Source organism: Pocillopora damicornis, chromosome 3 (genome assembly GCF_964200805.1).
Source record: "Pocillopora damicornis chromosome 3, jaPocDami1.2, whole genome shotgun sequence".
NCBI classification, from domain to species: domain Eukaryota; kingdom Metazoa; phylum Cnidaria; class Anthozoa; order Scleractinia; family Pocilloporidae; genus Pocillopora; species Pocillopora damicornis.
This window is the reverse complement of record NC_142672.1, coordinates 25,410,274-25,424,407: the sequence shown is the minus strand read 5'-3', so window position 1 is coordinate 25,424,407 and position 14,134 is coordinate 25,410,274. Positions and strand designations below refer to the sequence as shown.

Sequence of the window (14,134 nt, the reverse complement as noted above, 5' to 3'; positions counted from 1 at the left end):
CGAGCGCTTCGCAGTAAGTAATATTTTCAATGAATCTTCGGATTGTTTTCGAGTTCAAGGATTGTAAATTACAATTTCATGAAAAACGAAGGTTGTTCTGTTATTTCAGTGTGAATCCTTGCATGCCTGCCGGTCGCTGGCGCCGCTTGTTGAAACTAAAACGAAAAAAAAACTCTTTTAAGATTATCATTGGCTTCTTTTTCAGCCCACCACTATTCTTAGCAACAAAGGTCGCCATTTCTTATGTTTACTGCTCACTAAAAACTATCAAATGCACTCAAGAGCCTAAAATCTAAAAAAAGTTTACAGGAATCGACCAATCGAGCGAGCGAGCGAGCGAGCGAATGCCATTCCCCACATGGTATCTATAACTCGCTCTTGCGCATGCGCGCAATTCACGAGTTAAAAAGGACACAATTTTCCATGCGTGAACAGGTTTCCCATTGTCGAGAAGACTCGAAACCTTTTCGTTCTACTAACAAAGCTCTAAAACGACAGAAATCTTCTCCAACGGACGCAGTCGTCTCTTCACATGACCAGTGTCATTTACCCTGGACACAGTTGCCCATGTAGCTTATGACCAGTGTCAAATCCTGCAAATACCAGCACTAAAAGCTAGTTCAGAAACCTACTCGAAGGGCAAAAAAGCTGGATAATACCTACAAAAATTCGAATCTAAGCGCGACAACCTCGCCCGTAAAGCGAGGAGAACTAAGGAATGAACTTAAATTTCTTCCCAGGGTGAGAGTTTGGGATGCATTCAGCGTAAAGCATCCTTTAATGAACCACAGATATTTGCTCGTCAGAAGACGCCAGAAACTGGACGAAGGCCATGATGGGACTACAAGAGTAGCCATCGCTTTCTGTAGGCTCAGATAATGGATAACGCGAGCAACAAGAGAAACTGGAGGAACCACTAAACAATTCTCGGAACTTAACTCTTGGGCAAAGAAGTCAATTCCTGATGCACACGGATTCCAGAAACGCGAAAAGAATCTAGAAAGCTTTGCTATATAAAAATCAGCAAAACAGTCAACTGTATACGCGCCCCATAACTCTTCCAAACTTAGAAAGAAATCCTGTGTGATTTGCCAATCATCAAAGTGTATAAGGTGACTGATGTAATACGTCTTCTCAGTTTTAGTTGGTGGGATCCACCGCACCATCAAACGAATACTGTGCTCCGCGCAAAACTGAAAAATTTTAATTGCAAACCTGTGCAAATCCAATTTCACGCTTCCGACTTCTATGATTCTAGCCGCCGTCTGGCTATCAATGAACCACTTGACAAGTGAACCTTCCAAAATTGGCCCAAAAGACTCCAGAGAAAAATCAATGGCTGCAAGTTCTTTCCAAGTAGAGCTCTTAGAGCGCTCTGAAGGCTCCCAAAGCTTGTGACACACACAATCCTCATTAAGGGTAATAATTGAACCACACCCCGTAGCGCTAGCATCGGAGTAAGCGAAACGCTGTGGCTTATTAATAAGAAAACGATTGCGCTTTTGATGGGATTTAGATTGTTTTCCCAGAAATAGAACTCCTCAATGCAATAGGGATCTATCTTAACTTTCGAGTCCCAGTGCTGCGCGCTTAATGTAGACATAATGCAGTGCCTAGTCATGATCCTTGAGATATTTCCGGAAACAGGCGCTGTAGAAATTATCTACCCTGTAAAAGAGGCCAATCTTCTGGAAGAAAGAACAAAATCAGAGTCGATAATACTGTCAATGGTACTAGTTATTTTTGCAACCCTCCTATCGACAATTTCAATGGTTCCACGATCGCTATCCCAAGTGATACTCAGCTGATCAAGCCTCTGACAAGGTATCCACACTGACTTATCCTCGTTAGTAACGAAACCAGCCATAGAAAGGTCAGTTCTGACGGCATCCGCGACCATACTACACACTTGAGAATCCTTTTCAGTTCCCCATCCGTCGTCAAGATAAACAGCCACGGAAATGCCCTGATGCCTCCACTGTTTCTCAAGAGGCTTAAGAATTTTTGGGAACTCGTAAGGGGCGGACGATAATTCGAAATGTAAAATTGTAAACACATAGAACTTCACTTGATTGGAATTGGAATGCTTCTAGGAAAAAGCAAGATATGTTTGAAATTCCTTGAAATTTGATGATTTTAACACGGAGGTGAATGAGAGCAGATGCCATATTATTTGTCATCATGACTCTCCTATAACTGTCTGACCTGAACTTTTTCTTGTTTGGTAATTAGATGGAAATGCTGCAGGTAAAACAGGAGCAAGAGAACAAGAGACTCCGCGAACAGATGGAAGCTGAAGCAGCGGTCCAACGGCAACAAATGGAGAACATGGTAAAGGCGAGAATGATGGAAGTTGAAAAACACAGACGAAATTTCATGCAAGAAAACCAGGTACTCAGCCAACGACTTGCACAAATGCAAAAATCAAATGAAGGCATGGAGAAGACAGTGGAGAGCTTGAGACAACAGCTGCTACTCAATCAGAGCCGACAACGGCAAGTTCAAAAGCCGGGATTCTTTGATAGAGCGCTGCAAATGGTACCAGTCTTAGGCGGGATCGCTAGCACCTTATCAAAGTGAAGCGTTATGTAAAGCCTCTAAAGTTATCCCTTAACATGAACACTAGTTAAATTGTTAAGTAGTTGCATTGTATCAGCTTCCAGTTAATTATAATTTGCAACGAGTTAACCGCCTTAAAGTTATGTAACACGTTTTCTGCCAATGGATATGATGTTGATTTTATATAGAAAGTGAAAATTGTGTGTTGTCCGTGATACCAATTAGGCTGCAAAACAACTTGAATGTGATCTTAAATATAATAATTTGAAAAAAGAAACCAATCGGGTCTTCTGATTATTTAATAGCTAGCGCAAAGAAAATCCCCTTTTCGAGGAGTTAAACCCGAAACCTAACAAACCATCGTAGGCTCTGTGTACGACAAATTTGATAGAGGTTGGTATATCAAGTTTGTTTTAGAGTGCTCTAGCGGAAGAGAAGTGGGGGAGGAAGGGGGCAAACGACAAAAAAGGAGACTGCTTGCAATGATTTCGGCCTTTTTCCACCTTTTGAGTTTTTCTCGTCGTCCGGTTTAACACTTGGTAGAATTAAATCACAGCAGCAAAAAGGAGAGGATGCTTAGATGCCAAGCTTTTAATGCCTGCTGATCGAGTGAAACAGCGTAGAATAACTTAAGGAACGACGGGCGGCTTGTGGAAATAAATAAGTGGCTATAGGAAAAAAAAACAAACAAACATGCAAACAAAAAATCAAAAACAATATTGAAAACGGTCGGTCAGTGGGACACAAAAGCCGTTATTGTTACACAAGTCAGGCCGACAAACTTTGCGATAAATTATCAAAAAAAAAAAAAGCAAATCAAAACCATGAAAATTTACCAGTTTTTCCTCTCATCCAGGGGCTGCCCGTATCGAACTAAAGACTACATACTAGTCTTTTTAATAAAAAAGAAAGTCTGCGCAAAAATATCACTCTGTGCGTGGTGCGTTCAGCTGTGAAAGAACTATTTAAGTGACTGTGCCTTGGGGTCCAGACAACAAGGATACAGGTCGTATACAGGGTCTTTTTCAAGCTCTTATGCCATCTGTACTTTAATTACAAAGAGACAAAGATATTTCATAAAAAAATTCTTTTAATAAATCAATAAAAGTGAGGGTAAAAAAAGTCACAACGTTGGGTAAAAATATACCAACTAAATTGCTATTTACAGTGACACGTGAGACGAACAAGCATTTAAGCTTGTAACACCAATTATCGACTTAAAATTTTCTGATCACGAAAGATTTTCCATACATCTCCAGTTTCAAGCATCGTCAATGTAAAGCATCAAAAAATAAGCCTAACTGAAAGCACAACGCTGCCTGTAAACTGATCCAAACTCAAGGAATCATTCATCTGTGCCTTTTCTCAAAGTCGGCTTTTTTTGCAAAGACAAAATGAGCTTGTCAGCTAATTAGAATTAATAGTATTAATTGAATTAATAAGTTTGAATTAGTTGAGTTGAGTAATTTGAATTAATTAACTTGAAAAAATTGAGCTTGTATCCTGCCAGGGTCTCAGTTGCTGGAAAAGATCGAATTATTGGAAGAGTGAAAATTGGGGTTTGGGAAGGAAAGGAAGCTCCTCTCACTCTTCCCGAGACCTTCAATGTCTCACCTCACCCCTTTTTTGGCCGTCTCCATAAAAGGAGAGACTGGTACATACAAATAGAGGGGCTTTTCTTTCTTCGCGTCAAAAAGTCACTTTTGGGATCTATGCTAAACTATTTCACTCTGATATCCTATGAAATTCGTTTAGCGTTCTGATCAGCAAAAAAACTGAGTAACAACTCGGTATTTTATTGCTGAAAAGAATTTGCATTTCCGGTTACAATATAAGACGTTTCACACGGGACTAGAAATTAGGGAACTTCAGCAAACCACGACAACGGCAACGAGGATGTAGCAAAACAAAAGATGTGAATAATGACAGAACAATAGCTCAGCGCGTGCGTTTTAAAACTCTGTTCATCTCTCAGCCGTCCACTGCAAAACAACAACGTGAAATCACTAAAATTTTCGTGATCTGAGAAGGGAAGTACCGTCGGCAAATTATCTAAGTTTCCAATTCGAACTGGACGCCACTCCTATACTATATGCTGACATAAAGATATAACGCCGTAAGAGACGGGAAACACGTCCAGCAATTTCCGAAATTGTAAATAAAAAATAGTCTTTATTTGGCGCAAATATATGCACGATGGTTTTTGTTTTTTTCGCTGTTTGAACATTATCTGTTCCGAGATGCGAAAAGTTTCTGTGTGAAGCTCGAGGAAAAGTGAGAGCTTAGAGCAACAGATAATGTTTAAGGACAAATATACGCGAATATTTTTGCGCCAAATAGAGGCTATTGTGTTTATCTTTCTTCAATTATTTTTGCAACGCGTGGGTAAAGTGTTTACGAACAGTTCACCGTTCATTACGTAGGATGTTCACTTTTCAGTGTTCGCTGGTACAACTGTAGGAACACAAAACATGTCCTTTCTTCTCTAATCGTCACCGTCATCATCATCATCATCTGGCTCTTTTCTGAACCTTATTCTTCTTTCTTTCTGCTCAGCTTCTGTAAGAAGTCGATAGATGCACTCTCCACCTGCCAGATCGTGTACCTATCACAGGACAAAAAAAAAGGACTCAACATCAACCACAGCACCAATTTTTTGAAACTCTCAACTGGCATTGTCACAACAGATAAATATCAAAAGGATCTTGATTCTCCCCACGTATATCAGAATATTACGTTTCCTTCGCTATGGCAAAATACACCTGTTTCATTAATTTCTAACACTCAACTTACATTTTAACACACAAGATAAATATTTCTCGCAATCAAAGATATTTGTCCATATAGCGAGCAGTGAAAGAGGACATTCACTTTTGAATTCAAATAGCTACAAGTGACTAAGACTATTTTACAACAAGGAAAACGATCTTAGTTACAAATAACAAAAACAATGCTCCCTGACGATTAAGATGAGGTGAAGGTTTACAAACAAACACATAAATTACAATAAATACTAACTTTTTTAGAGGGAGGAAAACTGTCTAATATCTTCGAAATTGTTTTATTTTCCACACACAAAGTATTAGCTAAGTTATTGTCTGCCCGAGAGTAAATCAACGATTTAACAAATTTCCAACCTTGCACGACTACACGCAACGGGTTTAACTCCAGTTCACCTCTCCACCAACATAATTGTTACACGATTGAAAGACAGACAACCCTAAATATTTCTTTTTGATAACCCGGAGTCCTCGATGTAATGTTTTCCTTGACTTTCCCAAAAGTAAAGAACTCTCCTCTCAATGTAACCATACTTTTCTGACAAAACCGTTTGAATATTCGAGACACTTAAAAAAGAATCCAACTGATAAATAAGAATAGGGAAACCATTTAAGAGCTAATAAATTATAGCACAGTGCTGAGTTTGACTAGTAGCCGCGTGTCACGGGTCGCGCCTATGAAGTTTAAGCTTTTAAAATGATTTCTTTTGATTTTTCGTTTGTTTTCTAGCAGGGCGCTGACGCACAGTAATGCTTCATTCTTCAAGCGCCAATTTCACAGGTTCCATAACATAACGTCTTTCCCAGATCTTTCAGCTGAATGAGATGTTAATGGAAACTTCGCCTCCAAAAGGCTTCTTCTCACGACTAGTGCAAGCGCTTTATTTTGTTTAGGACGTGGTAATATTGGTCTTATTTTGGATACAGAATGGGAACATCGAGCCGAAGCGCTTATCAGAGGTGACTCATGTGAAACACTTTTTCTTGATTAATATTTTAACCTACAACTTTTGGTGAATTATTTCCTATCATCAGTACAAACCTTTAAAACGTAAATTTATGACAATAGAATCAACATGATTTTCGCTTTTTAAAACACGCATTTGGATTTAACACAAGAAAAAACCTTTTTTGTTTGGTTTTTTCTATTTTGTTGGGTTAACGCTTCCTGCTAATAAAAGCGAATAGATGCTGGTACAGATTGTAGGGAACAACGTCATCAAATCCAAAGCATGTATGGGTTCACACTAATTTCAGGGCACATAATCAAACCCAAATAAAAGCATCCCATTATAACAACACAAGCCTAAAAAATTCAAAAATTAACATTGCGCAAAGAAGTTTGGTCCGAGAAAAATTCTCATAATTCATCTTTTTTTCTCTCTCTTATGTGAAGCATAGCTACAGAATTTTCTCTAACAAGATTTCGCTAAAACTCAAAGGCCAATCGAATGAACTCGAATGAATCAAACTCCCAAACTTTTCAATTAGGTTTCAGTAATCAAGCATCCACTACACTGGAAACTACTGTCTGTAAATAATATCAAAGTTTTGAAAGCTAAATTTGTTTATGTCTTAATTTAATCTTAGACAAATTTTTCTGGAAACCATAGTCAAAGAAGCATTACATGAACCATTAAAGTACTTAACATGGGCTGTTTACGGTCTCCGCCATCCCCAGCAATGGCTGCTGATGTCACAAAATAGAAATAGAAAATTTCGAAAACAGTGACTGTTCCTGATGTCTACATTCTTTCCCATGCAGACTACTCTGATAAATTTTATCAAAAGCAACTTGCTGGAAACAATATCTAATGCTATTCTGAGGAACGTCTAACTAAAGATTAGATACAACTGAGTGAAACAACAAAAAGACTCTTACATGGTAATCAGTGGACAAAGTGATGCCTCTCCCTTTTACTGCTGTACACAACTCTTCAATCTCTGTCTTTGTCATCTGAACACTATACAGAGACAGGTACTCCAGCTTAGGAACACTGCTGAGATGCTGAACCAGGTCCCTGACTCCTCTGCCAAGTGGATTCCCCCCTAGATCAAGTTTCCTCAGCTCTGGTACATCCTTAAGTGCACGAGCCAGTGCTGATGCTTCATCTTCACCTATATTTGTATGCGACAGGTTCAGCTCAGTCAGATTGGGTACACTGTTCAGGTTCTTGGCCAGTTCAATGATCCCGTGACCCATTGCATTGAAAGTCATATCCAGTTTTTTTAACTTGTTTAAGTATTGTAATGAGGCAGCCAGTGCAGCACATTCCTTTTCTCCCATTTGTACTTCAACTAACTTTAAAATAGTCAACCGTGGAGTGTGATGAAGATTCTTGGCCAAATGACTCACACCGCTGTGTAAGGGGTTCCCTGACAAGCAGAGCTCATGCAAGTTTAGAGAGTGGTGCAGTGACTCAGCAATAAAAGCAGCACACTTTGCTGTTAGATTGATACCACGAAGTTCTAAACTGTGGAGATTGTCAGTAAAATTAATTCTGTGAATCACGTTCTCAATCGAATTAACTTCCAAGCCATCTATCACGCTCCCCCTTATAGCAATATCTCGAGGAGCTGTTAATAAGGGAAACACGTTCTTCAACAGAACAAAATCCTCAACTGTTGGCATAAAAAAATAAACCTCTCTCACCAGTGACAAACAATGTTGTTGTGTCTGGTCAGATCTGTCCTCAGTCAAAGACAGTGCAATGTTGTCGTCTTCATTATTTCGCAGATTATCCACAGGTGGCTGAGAAGAACAAACCGGCGCTGATATCAGTTCATGAAAAAGTTTAGAACGAAGAACAGTTTTTGTTATGCGACGTAGATAAATAAAGTTTCTCATTTCGCTTTTTTCGAGGAAAAAGTCCGCCTCGCGTAAATCGGCGTATTTTTTAACATCTTTAATTTCTCCAGAGCACGTTAAAAGGACCGCGTTCAAGTCAAACAATATGGATAGAAAATCATTATTACTCTTCCTATATGAGTAAGACAAATAACTCTGCCAATCTGAGTGAAATAAATAGTTCGGAAAGCTGGTGGTGTCTTTGAAGAAGTGCGTTTTGGCAGCAGTAGACGAGTTTTTCTCATCAAGTATTACAACATGGTTAACACATGAGAGAAATGCAGAATACACAGCTAGTCTGTCTGAGGCTGGACAACGAAACAAATAATCGACACAGAATAGAATAAACTCCTTTTGTGCATGAGACAAATCTTTGACAGAAGGCGTCCTAGTAAAATTGTAAATTGTGAGACCTTCTTTCTCTCCGACATAACGTAGATGATCAAAAACAATGCCAGCAGCTTCTGATGATAACTCACAAACGAATTTTAGAACTTCAGCCATCTTCCTTGATGGACAACAAAAATAAAGACATCACAGCAAAGTATCAAGATGAGAGGATAGCGAGTAGTACGTATTGCATCTATTCATGCCATTTTGCTGAATCCACGTATATTTATTTTATCAAGGCAAGGGGAAGAAAGATCGGGTTGGGGGGTGGGGGTCACTGGGCACGCCCATAGATATGTCCTCATTTTACCTGCAAAAGGAGTTTTTCCTTTCTTTGGAGTTAAGGCGTCCTTCGGAGACGACTCTTCCTTACGGCGTTTCACCTCTGGCCGAGGCAACTGTTTAGTAGAACCCCCTGATTGATAACAAATGTAAAAAGAAAAAAAAATTAGACCAGATTTTTCGAGCCAACAGATTCATTGTAGCAATGGGGCTATTTCCTTTCCTCGTGAAACGTCTCCTGAAGAATTTGGTTTCGAGGCCACTTTGTGCCATTGCATTATGCATCCTACCGTGCATCATTTTACACGAAATTTACACGCCCATATACGCGACCAGAAGATTTCTTGTTCTCTTTTTTCTGCCAGGAAGAAAAAATGTCCTCGCCACGTCAAACGGATTTGGTGACCTACCATTCATATCTCTAGTTTGCGAAAGGCTATAAAAAAAACTCCATACAATAAGCAGCTTGGGTAAGGCCACTCTAAATCTTCGTCGCTAGGTTCGATTTGCACCTAATTCTCAAGTGCAGTCTCCGATCCGTGAAGGAGAGAAGCGCGGGCTCATTTCGTCAACAGCAGCTGGTAATCGAGGCTATCGTTTGTTCCGCTACACAAAAATCTTAAAAATATAGTGATTTGTTCTGTAAGGAAAATCACAAATCTTGTTGTAACTATGTAACACTTAAAATCCTCCAGTCCGAAAGTCTAAATCAGAATGTAGATTTTGAAGAAGTTAAAAAATGAAGTCCTCAGTGACTAATACTTCAAGCTTTGAGCGCTTTATGCCCTGGTCCAGTAACCCGCTTGATGACTTCCTTTTTCCACCTTACAAACATAAGGAAAGTAATTTAAAACGAGAGACAGCGAGGCGGGCATTTAATCAGGTTCATTACTAATTAAATAATGGCAGGTAATTATTTGCATGTCAAAGAAATCTAGCCGCAAAAATGTATTTTCTAAAGACTAAGAAAATCGTGAACACAAGAGATTTCCATGGAATATATGCCATAAAGTTTCAAGAAAAATAGCTAATCAACAGAAGAGAGAAAGCTAAACCGCAAACAGTGACGCTAATTAGTTAAGTCTAAAGGAAGATGTCATGATTCAATATGCAGCATCGAGCCCCAGACCCTCGGATTCTGCGCTCTGAAGCTCTCCTACTAAGCAAGAGAGAACTCTATGGTGAGTTTCACAGCAATAAGAATAAAAGAAACAGTTTCTCACTGCATCTGTTCATTCAAATACATACCTGCTGTTTTGGTAGACGAAACATGTTGCTGTTGGGAAGACTGGGCACTAGAGCAGCATGGCTCTACCGGAACTTCTTTACTCAGTGCTGAATGTTGTCTGTCAGTTGAAATATCTTCAAGAACACAAAACCAAACAGACAGCAGTTAGACAGCCTTATGAGGTTTGAGACAGACATGCAGCTTTATGTAGTTCAAACCAACATAATTCGAATACTGCGTCCTAACCTTGCTTGCAAAGGTTAGGACATAACTCAAACCAATGTGGGTGTAAGATTTCTAAAAATGCAAATCTACGTGAGGAATTTAAGATGTCTGTGATCCTTCCTTCCTCTGCATAAAAATTCAGCATTTAACCGCAGTTCTTAGGAGAGGCACCATGCAATAATTGGGTTGAAAAAGACTGGCACCTATAAGTCTCAATAGACATACTGGGAATTTGTTGACAACGATGATGGCTCAAGTAATTTCCTATCTGCAAGAGTTAACAGTTACTGTTGTTCGGTTAGCAATGATAATTTGGTTTTATTAACTAAGTTGATAATGTAAATGGCCACCGTAAAGAGTTTCTACAGCTGATGTTTCAAGCATTAGCCCTTCTTTGGACCGATTGGAGGAACCTGGGTTACCTGTGGTTTATAAAATAAGGGTTGTGCTGGTAGGGGAGGGGTTGGGCTAAAGCAGGAGTTTCTGGGTGTATTATATAGTGGGGTGAGGTTGGAAGTCTTCTTCCCAAAAAGTTTGAAAGCATACCGCCATCCATCTTTGTAGAAAGAAAATTAGAGCTCCTGTATGTCAACTTCAGGTCAACATCATTATCTTTAATTTCTCACATTTTGTTAGCCCAGTGCAACACACAAAAGCAGAGCCTGTGAAATTGCTGACAAACATGTAACAATTCTGAGTGAAGAGCTGTTCTGATTGGTCAGTGCATGATCATAGGTCATTAATCATGGTTTTAATTCAGTTCCAGCACATTTAGTGACTGTGAGCACAGCTAGTGACTGTTAGCAAATATACTGTAGGCCTAAAAAAGACCAAAGTTGATCTGTTTACCTTTGTAATGTGGCCAATCTTCAAAAATACTGCATTCCTTTAGAATGCTGACAACAAGAGAAGCTGCTGTTACACTTGCAAATGTTTGCCAGGTTTCTTTTGCTTCAGTTCCATCTGCATATCCTGAAATACCCTTGATGACAACCCACTCCATTTTCAGTTCATGTGCTGCACTGAAAACTCCTAAGACATACAATAACAAGCTATTATGAATAAAACAACAAGTTTTAGTATTCTCCAACATCTCCTGATTTCAACCTCTCCCATTGTTACCATTGTCATCAAAGATTTGTAAGGAACTAGAGATATATTTTGGAAAGTCACCTAAAATATACTAGGTGCCGAGCTAGTCCCTGTAGAATGAGCCTCTCCCAGGTCCCATACCATTCAGCCACTGAGACTTTACTCTTATTCACTCAACATGTGTATGAAATACTGGTCAGTTTACCAGTAGCCATCTATACTCCTGGGTGTGGAGACACACTGTGAGAGTAAAGTGTCCCAGCCAAGACTAGAACACAATCACATTAGCCCTGGGCTTGAACCCAGACCTCTTGATCTAAAGTCCAGTATGTTCACTCACAAGCCAGTGCATCTCTCAACACATGCAGAAAAGTTTGCCAACACGATATGAGTATCAACTCTCTCTCCCAGGATACAAATATATTCAAATATCTCTTTGAGCAGATTTTACAGTAACAGTAACTTCAAAGGAAAAAGAGATCTTACCCTCTCCTTCAGTTTCAATTGCAATTGCTTCAGGAAATGACTTCACTAGTTCATCTCGTCGCCATCCAGCTTGCACGACCTCAGTACCACTCAAAACCTCGCCACAGAGGACTTCAACTTTCCTCTCTTTAGGATTTTCTAGGGGTGGATTCCAACCATGACTTGCACATTCAATGAGTTCAGTAATGTCTCTGCTTACAGGAGTTGTGAACCCACAAAAGTTCTTTCCATCCTTTGTAACCTTCTGATAGGAATAGGTTGTGAGCTTTTCTGACAGAACCACATCCCCAAGCTTTGTTGATTCCTGATTCATACCACTACAGTGGCCCACAGAAAAGACAGCTTTTGGCCTCAGCTGAGTGACAGCATTTTTTACAACAGTTAAAGCACCACCAGGAACTTTAAATCTCTCTGAGCATTTCATCAGAGCAACTTTCAGTTTAACATCTTGATCTTCACCAAAGCTGCCAAAGTACACACGACCAAGGCCTTTGCAATAGCTTCTTAATGGATCATTAATGTAATAGTAGCAGCTCAAGAACTCACAGTCCTTCACTGTTAACAACAGAATGTCAATTGGGAGTTGAACATCCTTCCAACGTATAAAATTCTGGGTTAGTTCACTTATCTCTGGAAGACTAACATTGATCTTTGGTGGGTCACCATAAATGTTCTTTGAACTGCTCTCATCAGTTCTCGCAGTTTCTGACATTGCCAATCCGCTTCTGAAAATAAAAGCAATACAGAAACATATAAAAACTAGAGTTTAATTTAATTCACCATATTTAAGCCTGGACATAATAATTAGCCTCCAGTCCTGCCCATTTAATCAACATTTAATTCATGCAACTGTAAAAGTTCATGTTAATGTTTGGAACAGAATTCTATTAAAGATAATCTGCTTCACTGCAGAAATCTACAAAGACAATCACTAATCATAATCATGCGTCGATTGCAATGAATAAAACAGAACTTCATTCACAATCTTAAACAGTATATTTTCCTTCTGATCCTCATTGAAGGTGATTGAGGTAGGTTCAAAGTTTCAAAGGAATCATCACCTGCAATGCAAACACCAAATTGTTTACATTCCACAACAAAAACATCTCAGGGAACGCTGATTGCAATGAATAAATTGGGCAGCATATTAGTGAGTATTTGTTTCGTTACTCGCTCAATGACACACGTGTTTCAATGCCTTGAGTAAGTGACATTTTCCTTCCCAGCTGCTTCATCAACAACTCAAATCAAACAAATCAACTGCTACTGTTTGTTGCCTGAATAACAAAGGCACATGAGTTGCACATTTTTTTCGACCGTGTGTGCAAAAAAATCATATATATGCATCTGACTACCCTGCATCTGAGCATATGAAATTCGTCTGCGCAGTTAACAAATACACGAGCAGTATTGTAGTGACTGAAAAATAAAAATTTAAATCAATCATAGTGGGTATTAAAGCCAAAATACAAATATAGATTCATGCTTTTTATGACCTTGTACCTAGATGAAATAGATGTAAAATTACAGGCAGATATGAATAATCACATCTGGTGGCAAACAACAAAGACAACTGGACACATCTCCAGTTTGTACAACTAACCCTTGCGAACTGAATTCCCAGTTTTCTGGGAATTCCTAGGAATTCCTAGGAATTCTCAAAAATTCCCAATTATGCAAATGACCCTTGCAAACTGAATTCCCAGTTTTCTGGGAATTTCTGGGAATTCCTAGGAATTCCTAGGAATTCCTAGGAATTCTCAAAAATTCCCATCTATGCAAATTAACTCTGATTTAAAAAGCTTGGAATTGCTGGGAATTTCTGGGAAAGGAAGACTCCAGTTTTGTGAGGACTTGGAATCCCTAGGAATTCCTAAGAATTCTCAGCTTTACAAACTACCTATAATTTAAGAAGTTTGGAACTCTTGGGAATTGCTGGGAATTGAATTTGAGGCAATTTTAATACCCTGAGGTCCACATAAATTCTAAGAAATTCTCAATACCTTGAATGTGAAGGTTTTAAGAAAAAGAGTAATTTCAGAGGCTTAAAACTTTGGCTCAATAAAAGGTATGCTATACAAAACTTACCAAGAGATATACATACAAGTACATGTTTATAACTTAAAGATCATGAAATTTATTACTCAAACTAAGTTTTAGTAAATCTTTATATTAATATGGATTTTCTCATGAACCAGCTGTCAGTTATGTTAAATGGAAATTGCCAACTTCCACAATAATTAA

General features: G+C 38.9%; 2 protein-coding genes across 2 annotated transcripts in view; both read right to left on the bottom strand.

The window, feature by feature from the left end:
- Window positions 1-14,134, bottom strand: part of LOC149049034 (uncharacterized) — a 128,714-nt gene that overhangs the window by 62,939 nt on the left and 51,641 nt on the right.
- Window positions 6,781-14,134, bottom strand: part of LOC149049038 (uncharacterized) — a 31,710-nt gene continuing 24,356 nt past the window's right edge. The window contains exons 3-7 of the mRNA XM_089202347.1: window positions 11,891-12,615; window positions 11,162-11,344; window positions 10,108-10,221; window positions 8,863-8,992; window positions 6,781-8,695 (exon numbers count right to left, since the gene is read on the bottom strand). Of these exons, the coding sequence (XP_089058473.1) occupies window positions 7,177-8,695; window positions 8,863-8,992; window positions 10,108-10,221; window positions 11,162-11,344; window positions 11,891-12,602 (2,658 nt within the window). The 5' untranslated portion in view covers window positions 12,603-12,615 and the 3' untranslated portion in view covers window positions 6,781-7,176. The remainder of the gene's footprint in view (window positions 8,696-8,862; window positions 8,993-10,107; window positions 10,222-11,161; window positions 11,345-11,890; window positions 12,616-14,134) is intronic.